This window comes from Rhagoletis pomonella, unplaced genomic scaffold (genome assembly GCF_013731165.1).
Source record: "Rhagoletis pomonella isolate Grant_MI unplaced genomic scaffold, Rhpom_1.0 Rhpom_scaffold_00001, whole genome shotgun sequence".
Lineage (NCBI taxonomy): Eukaryota > Metazoa > Arthropoda > Insecta > Diptera > Tephritidae > Rhagoletis > Rhagoletis pomonella.
The window spans coordinates 85,043,357-85,051,713 of NW_023458555.1; the positions used below are offsets into that span (position 1 = coordinate 85,043,357).

General features: G+C 40.1%; 2 protein-coding genes across 2 annotated transcripts in view; both read right to left on the reverse strand.

The window, feature by feature from the left end:
- LOC118748327 (protein lin-7 homolog C) overlaps positions 1 to 8,357 on the reverse strand; it is a gene marked incomplete at its 3' end in the record, with an annotated part of 54,441 nt that overhangs the window by 27,690 nt on the left and 18,394 nt on the right.
- Positions 3,673 to 4,677, reverse strand: LOC118748338 (putative nuclease HARBI1). The gene is made up of 2 exons (XM_036482714.1): positions 4,189 to 4,677; positions 3,673 to 4,124 (listed from the first exon to the last, which is right to left on the reverse strand). The coding sequence occupies exons 1-2, from the start codon at positions 4,570 to 4,572 to the stop codon at positions 3,999 to 4,001; spliced, it is 510 nt and encodes a 169-aa protein (XP_036338607.1). The 5' UTR covers positions 4,573 to 4,677; the 3' UTR covers positions 3,673 to 3,998.

Consider the following 8,357-nt stretch of genomic DNA (forward strand, 5'->3'; position numbering starts at 1 on the left):
AGCCGGCAGTTCATACTGCATCCTCCGGTGGACAAAGCCAAGCGTCGAGTGACCAGAAGGCTGCACAAACTGCCGACAACTTGTGCCCCCCTTGCTTTCACTTGCGGTGACGTTCAGGTGGCCCTCGGGAAGGCGACAGCCTCCAAAGCCATGGGTCCCGACGGAATATGCATGCTGATGCTGAAAAATTTGGGTCCTGCGGGGGTAGCGTACCTAACGGAGGTCCTCAACTTGTCAATGGCCACTCTCATCATCCCAGACATCTGGAAGGTGGGGAGAGTGGTCGCACTGCTCAAACCGGGGAAACCTGCCAACAAAGGAGATTCGTATCGTCCGATTACACTCCTTTCCCCGGTAGCGAAGACACTCGAGGCCTTGCTACTCCCGTACTTCACAAACCACCTGACCCCAGCGAAGCATCAGCATGGTTTCCGTAAAGTGCACAGTACAACAACAGCACTTAACGCCATAAACACTCAGATAACTGGTGGCCTTAACCGTAACCGTCCCTGTGAGAGAACGATTCTAGTAGCGTTGGACTTGTCAAAGGCGTTTGACACCGTCTGCCATTCCACGCTACTAGAAGATATAGAGGCCTCCTCTCTCCCACAGAGGCTCAAACGGTGGTCGGCAAATTATCTGAGTGGTCGACATTCGTCGGTAATGTTTAGAGACAAAACGAGTAAGCAGCGAAAAATAAAACAGGGGGTTCCTCAGGGTGGTGTCCTTTCCCCGCTACTGTTTAACTTTTACATTGCAAAGCTCCCTCAACCACCAGAGGGAGTCTCGATTGTCTCCTATGCCGACGATTGCTCGATCATGGCGACTGGGAATGGAATTGATGACCTGTGTTCGAAAGTAAACGGCTATCTCTCCGAACTTTCTCGCTTCTTCACTGCAAAGTGTCTAGCCCTCTCCCCTACGAAATCCTCCGCGACCCTGTTCACAACCTGGACGAAGGAGGTCAGGCTACTGCTGGGGATTCACGTCGATGACACACCAATTCCGACGGTGAATAACCCCAAAATACTCGGAGTAACATTCGACAGCCTGCTCTCCTTCTCTGCGCACTCAACCGCTATTGTCAATAAAGTACAGAGCCGCAACAAGGTCCTCAAGTCGCTAGCCGGCAGTACTTGGGGCAAAGACAAAGAAACGTTGCTGGCAACATACAAGGCAATAGGCCGGCCGGTTTTGAACTACGCAGCGCCAGTGTGGTCGCCAGGGACTAGTAGGACGCAGTGGAAGAAGCTACAGACTGTACAAAACACCGCACTCAGGACAGCGACGGGATGCCTCTTGATGTCGCCTGAACACCACCTGCACGGCGAGGCGCAAATGCTACCTGTAAAGGAGCATAATATAATGCTCTGCAAGCAGTTCCTGATCGGGAGCCACAGAAGTGGCCACCCAAGCAGACAGCTGCTTGCAGAGGAGCCCTCGCCTAGGCACGTCAGGAGGCATCTATATGAACTGACGGACGAAGTCCAGAGGTTCATCAAGCAACCTCTGGACCCGACAGCTTACACACAGGCCCTGAACGGCATTCACAGGGACTCAGTCTCGAGTTATGTAGACTCTAGACCTGTGAATGCCGTTCTAGGCACACGCACAACACTCGCTCAACTTCGCTCCGGCTACTGCAGCAGGTTGAACTCCTACTTGAGTAGGTTGAATGAGGATGTGCCGAATGAGTGTCCGGCATGCGGAGAGACCCCACATGACTCGAAACATCTCTTCGCATGCCCGGAAAACCCGACAACCCTAACGGCCTTGACCCTGTGGACAAACCCCACAGAAGCTGCACGCTTCCTGGGTTGCCGTTAGTGGAACTTGACGACAACGATTGAGATACCAACCGATCTGGGCGGGGTTGTTGTAGCCGCTACAACAACAACAACAACAACGCTCACAGCAAACTAATTTTGTTGGGCCAAAGTGCAGTAAAATTAGTGTTGCCGTACACAAACATTGTAGGTAATTATTGTTATACACAAAAATTGCAGTGATACCGAATGACAGAGAACTGAATTTATGCTGTAGAAGCTTCAAAGCTTAGGGCACAGTTAATAGCCTACACAATATCATAAAAAATATTAATTTGTGCACGATATGTACATCTGAAATTTTTCACCCCTATGCTGTTATCCGTCGTAGATTCGATTTTGCTACGAATCTTAAAATTGGTATGCTACAATCCGCGTTGCCGTATCGTAATTTCGAAATTCGGAGACCATCTTCGAAATTCGTAATGTTGGTATGCCTGAATCCGACGTAGCTGTAATTTGTATGTATTTGTCGGAAATTTTCTACGAAGAGCAACTGGTGGCAGAGCGAAGCGAATTCTTTTAAAATATCAATAAAATAAAGTGTATAAAAGAAAAAATATGTAAGTTAAAGTGTGAATGGAAAAAATGGATTATCGTTAAATATTTACAAAATTATCAGGTCGAAGATCACAAAAAATCGGCCGCAATACGAAAAAATGGTAGAATGCATGACCGAAAGGCCGGACATTGCTCGCGGCTTTGCAAAAGGAGCTAAAGAGGATATAAAGGAGTTTTGGGAAAGCGTCGCTCAGCAGCTAAACAGCTTAGGCAAAAGATGTATCCAGCTGGAAAAATGTGCGGATAAAATTTTAAGAGCACAAAATTTTTTTATCATTGTTTTCCTTATATCAATACTATTTCTAGATATGGCTCGATTATAAGTGCTACATTAAAAGAAAGCTCTCCGCCAATAAAGCAACGGCGAGGGCAACTGGTGGTGGACCCAACAGAATGCACAATTTCAATGAGTTGGAGGAAAAAGTGATAGAGTTGACGGGCTTGCACCCTTCCACATCGGGGATCAATGGACCTGTCTCTTTTGGTGTGGTAACAACACAGACGGTTACCCAACCGGTGTTGGAACCTGCGGCAGTCATTCATATGCCAACTGAGCCAGACAATGCCAATGTGCAGAGGCGTTCCCCTCCGGTAAAAAAAACGACACGGCCACTTTGGTACAGGAGCAAATAAATTTGCAACGAAGCTACTACCAAAAAAGTTTGGCCTTTTTGGAACGCCAGGCTGAGTCTGCAAACGAGCTGGCAGATAACGTGCGACGCATGTACCAAGTACAAGAAAACATGCATGACATGAAAAAGGAAAAATTGCGTGAATTAAAGAGGCAAATATTGAAATCGAGTCCCTTAAAAGAATGGAGCTTGATTTGCAGGAAAAATTACTGCGGATACAAGGAAGAAGCCAGAAAAAATTAAGTAATGGATACATTTTTTTGAGATTTCTTTATTTTTGAATTTAATTTAATTTTGCACTGAACTGCTGATTATTTAATTTTTTTTATTTAAAGATTATTGGATTTAGGTCTATTAGATTTAAGAATATAACTGAACTAAAGAAGTGAACTAACGTTTGTGATATCTGTATATATGTATAAACAATTAGATTTAAGAAAAGAACTGAACTAAAGAAATGAACTAACGCTTGTGATATATGTATAAACCTATTAGTTTAAGAAAAGAACTGAACTAAAGAAATGAACTAACGCTTGTGATATATGTATAAACCTATTAGATTTAAGAAAAGAACTGAACTTAAGAGATGAACTAACGCTTGTGATAACTGTATTTATGTACAAACTATTAGATTTAAGAAAACACCTGTTTTTTTTGTATATTTAGTTTTAATTTTAGTTTGAATTTATTTTAAATTTTTTATATCAAATAAATATGAAGTACAAAGTTATGGGATTGTTTTCATTAGTTAGGTAATGATCTCAAAATTCGCATTCTTATGTCTGACGCTTCTCTGGAAAATTCTGATGGCGCTTCTTCTTCATTTACATCTTGATATTCATCATCCATAATACCAGGTGTATTATCTTCTACGTCGTAGTGGATGCACATGTTATTCAATGCGCATACCACATTAATTATTTGTACCACTTTTTGGGGCGAATAATGTAGTTGGCGAGCACTTAGCAGGCATCGAAATCTATTTTTCAAAACGCCGATGACTCTCTCGACTATGTTGCGCGCTTACATTCCACACATGTGAGTCGTGGCTACTGCCTGGAAACCGAGCATCAACACACCTTATTTGCATCTTGTTATCGCAAATCTATTTAATAAATTTACGATAAATTGCACGTACAAAATCACTTTGCTCTTGTGGTTTTACTTACCACCATTGCATTTAGGCTGTAGTATCCCTTACGATTGTAGTACAAATACGGTTCGCCTGCAGGAGGAAGTATTTTAATGTGCGTGTCGTCCACACACATAATAACGCCAGGGAATTGGGTTCTCCTGTAAAACCACATTTTGGCTCGTTTATTCTCCTCCTCCGTCATTGACAATTTAATCCATACTGGGCACAGTCGGCGTTCCAAGATCTTTAAAGTTTTTGTCAATGTTTTTGAGAACGTTGATTGCGCCAACCCCACATCAAAATCTTTCCCAACACCGTGTTGGTAGCTTCCTTCAGCGAAAAACCTCAAAACTGTCATCAATCTACTTACAGGAGTCACCGATGATGATTTTACACTTTGCCCAAGCTCTTCCTCCATAATTGTTAAAACGCTTTTAAATGCGTCTTTGTTGAGGCGGACATTTTTTACAAATCTTTAAACATTTAAACGATTAATTTATATGTGTATCAGTGAAATCAATTATAAAACTTACATTTTATCATTTAAGCTAAATGGACCAGAACTGTCTCGTAGCAATCTCCTTTGTATATTAATGCAGCAGTTGACTGCAGCATGTTCTTACTCCTGAGACAAGTGCACCGGCCACTGAATCCATTCTATTTTACCTAATTAAGGAAAAGCTTTTTCAAATACGATTAAACAATTTTTTTTTTAATTTCACTGTTCACTTGCGATTATATTTATTTTGATTTGTTTCTGTCAAAGCAGCTGATTAAGAACTTCGAATTTCACTATTTTAGTTGGCAACGCCGTTGATAGTTACTATCGGATTACAGCATACCAATTTTCGAATTTTCGGAACGGAGCTACGAAATCGTAACTACGAACTTTCGGATTACAGCATAGGGGTGTTTATTTCGTGTTGGCAATAGCTATGAAAACCACAATCAGCGTGCAATCCTGTGCCAAACTCGACATAACCATCTCAGAGCAAACTACGCAGCCGCCATTTAATTTGCCAAACAAAAGTTTGTCTTGCTACCACTGACCATAGTATATTTTTTATGAAGAATTTATTGTTGTTAAATTATTATGGTAGTATATGCAGAATATTTGCAAATGACAGCAAGGACTGTGTTGGCACACCTAAAAACCAAGCGACGAAAGTAAGACAAAAAAAAATACGATTAAAAGGAAAATACGATAAGGTTCTTTTGTTCAGACTTAAATAAATAGTAGGGGTTTGGGGTCATATTCCCCCAGAAAATACAAAAACACATTTTTAAGGCTTGTATGTATATTTTATTGCGTCAATTAGATTGACAAAAGAGTCCTCATGCTTACGAGCAATTGTGCTACGTAGAATTCTCCTTTCTGTGTTGCCAAAGAAGAGGGGCTGAACACCTTTTGCAGAGAACGCCTTTATATGTAGGCGGCCTTCGGCCGCACTTCGGGTTTAAAACTCTTACTACGCAGAATTCTCCTTTCTGTGTTGCCGAAAAAGGCGAATATGACAGTCCTGCTGTCATTCGCAAATATTCTGCATGTATTCTCACAATAATTTAACAATTAATTTATTTATTTTTTAGTTGAAATTGGCTCCTCGACGACGAGCATACTCGTGGAAATGGAACGAGTTTCTCATATGTGAATAATATAACTAGATATATCTGTGGCTAGATATTATTCACATATGAGAAAAGAACTCGTTTCCATTTCATATATGTATTTATGTACACACATTTATTTATGTAGCATTATCTTTTCTTGTTTTAAAACTTATAATTTTATATTTAATGAACCGACTTCATTTTTATGTGAAAAATTAATCAGATATTTGCTTTCACAAAACTCGACAGGTCAACACGACCATACTCGCCGAGGAGCCATTTTGAACTAGAAAGGTGTTCTCTGGCAAAGGTGTTCAGCCCCTATTCTTCGCAAAACTAAAAAAGAATTATACTTAGTGAGGGTTATAATCCCTAAGCGCGGCCTAAGGCCGCCTACGCAGAAAGATGTTCTCTGCAAAAGATGTTCAGCCCCTTTTCTTCGCAAACCAGAAAACGGAGAATTCTACTTAGTGAGGGTTATAATCCCTAAGTGCGGATTCGCCTGCAGGGTTTTTTTTAAACAATAATTCGATAAATAATGCGGTGCTTTTTTCAAAAAATTCTAAACATCGATAAATAAGAGAATTTTTTACAAAAAATCACACACTGGCTCTTACTCGCTGAAAAGTGTTCCCAGTGACTTGCGTACGGGAACGACTTCCAGTAATTTCATACTATTTCTTACTATGTCCTAGTGTACTGGAACAAACCAATTGATTGATACCCCTCTTGAATTGTTCCGTCAATTTTTGAGCTGATTCCGCTAAAGGGGGTAAGTTTTCCAAATCGGATCCAGGCTTTGAAAAAAAAAATATTAGGGAGTATAGAGGAGCTTTTTCAGATTCTAAATCTGAAGACCATACCCTCCGGAGGCTTAAAGTTTTTAAGTAATTCGCATTTAAAGTTGCAAAAAATACCGAATTCAACCTCACTTTTTCCTTTGTACACCAATTGAACTAAAATATCGGTGCTGCCATACACACCAAAAAATTCCAAAAAAAAACACAAAACGGAAGCAATAAAAAATGCACATAATGTTTTATTAAAACCCCACGATTTTTTATTAAAAATTTTCATAATTTATCGAAGTATGGTTTTATAATAAAAAGCGCCACCGGGCAAAATTTTGGGGAAACTTTCCTTCCGATCGTTGTGTGCGTGGTGGGCGGAGGGGGACGGGGCGTGGCACCTCCAACCGACCTTTTTGGAGAGGGCATGAACCGCCGTTGATAAAAATGCAACCCCCGACCACCTAGACCCCCTATAGTTCCCTAGGGACCCCTTAGAAAAATGTCCAAAAATGACAATTTTCACTTGCGTCCACAGTATTTTTGCGTAGAATTCCTTTCTGCGTAGGCAGCCCTTGGCCGAGCTTTAGAATTATAACCCTTACCAAATAGAATTCTCCTTTTGGTGTGCACATCTGAGGCTACCGCCCCAGTGATTTAGCCTTGGGAAAGGATGAGGTAACTAGAATTGCCTTTCTACATGGTAAACCTGGGGCTGCCGCCCCAGTGATATCTATTATGGTTACTGGGTGTTTTATAAAAATGTCTTGTATATAACCATCATTTAATTATCTAACCTCTGCAAGGCTATTCTTTGTCAATGTTATTCGTCTCTGGAATTCTATCCCTACCTCCGTTCGGAGTGGATTAAATAAAAGCAACTTTAAGAACACCATCTATACGTACTCTCGCTGAACCAAATATTTATTTATTTTCTGTGAGTCTGGGTTTCGCTATCTAAATGTTTAACTTTCTCTTGTCATCTGTGTTGATCTTTGCTACATATGTATAATGTGATATATATTTTATTTTATTTTTGTTTTAAGTAATCTGTATGTATTTTGTTTTACTGGTATTTTTAACCTCTGTTTTGTACTATAAAAGATCTATGATCTTATTGTACTAATGCCTTTTCTCTTAATAAATGAAATGAAATGAAATATAAAAATGTGTATATAAAAATGTCTTGTGCAAATGAGTATTTAACATTTTTCAAGCGAAAAAACGCAAACGCATTATTCTCGATTTTATAGTAAAAAGCCCAGCAGGCGGAAATTTGTAATGCGATTTTTTATTATAAATTTTCGAAATATATGGAGCTATATTAAAAAATTAAAGAATCAATAAAAACGAAAATAATACGGTTTATAGATGTATCTTATAGCGTCGAGAAGTATGGCAGCACACATGCCCTCTTACTGTCGGCCATTGGGCGCGTTCATAAGTCGTAGCTGTTGGGAAACCGTTGGCTGTTTGTCTTAGAAACCCACAGTTGAGTAGTTAAGCTCAGCCCAACAGTTGGCAACTTTACGCAATTTTTTCCAGCGGAAAATTTTTACGCTACCTGAACTCAACGTGTTGGACTTAGCCTAAACAGCTGATCGAAAAGACTTACGCCGCTTATATTAAATTTAACGCCGCTTTGTTAGGTGGCAGTTGCGAACAAATTTATTATATTTTATATTACTGACGTGATAAAGTAACTAAAATATTTTATAATAATACTACGTTTCTACGTATTTGTTGCAATTTCATTTGTTTACATTTATCAGCTGTTCATTTGGCAGCATATTCATCAAGCCGT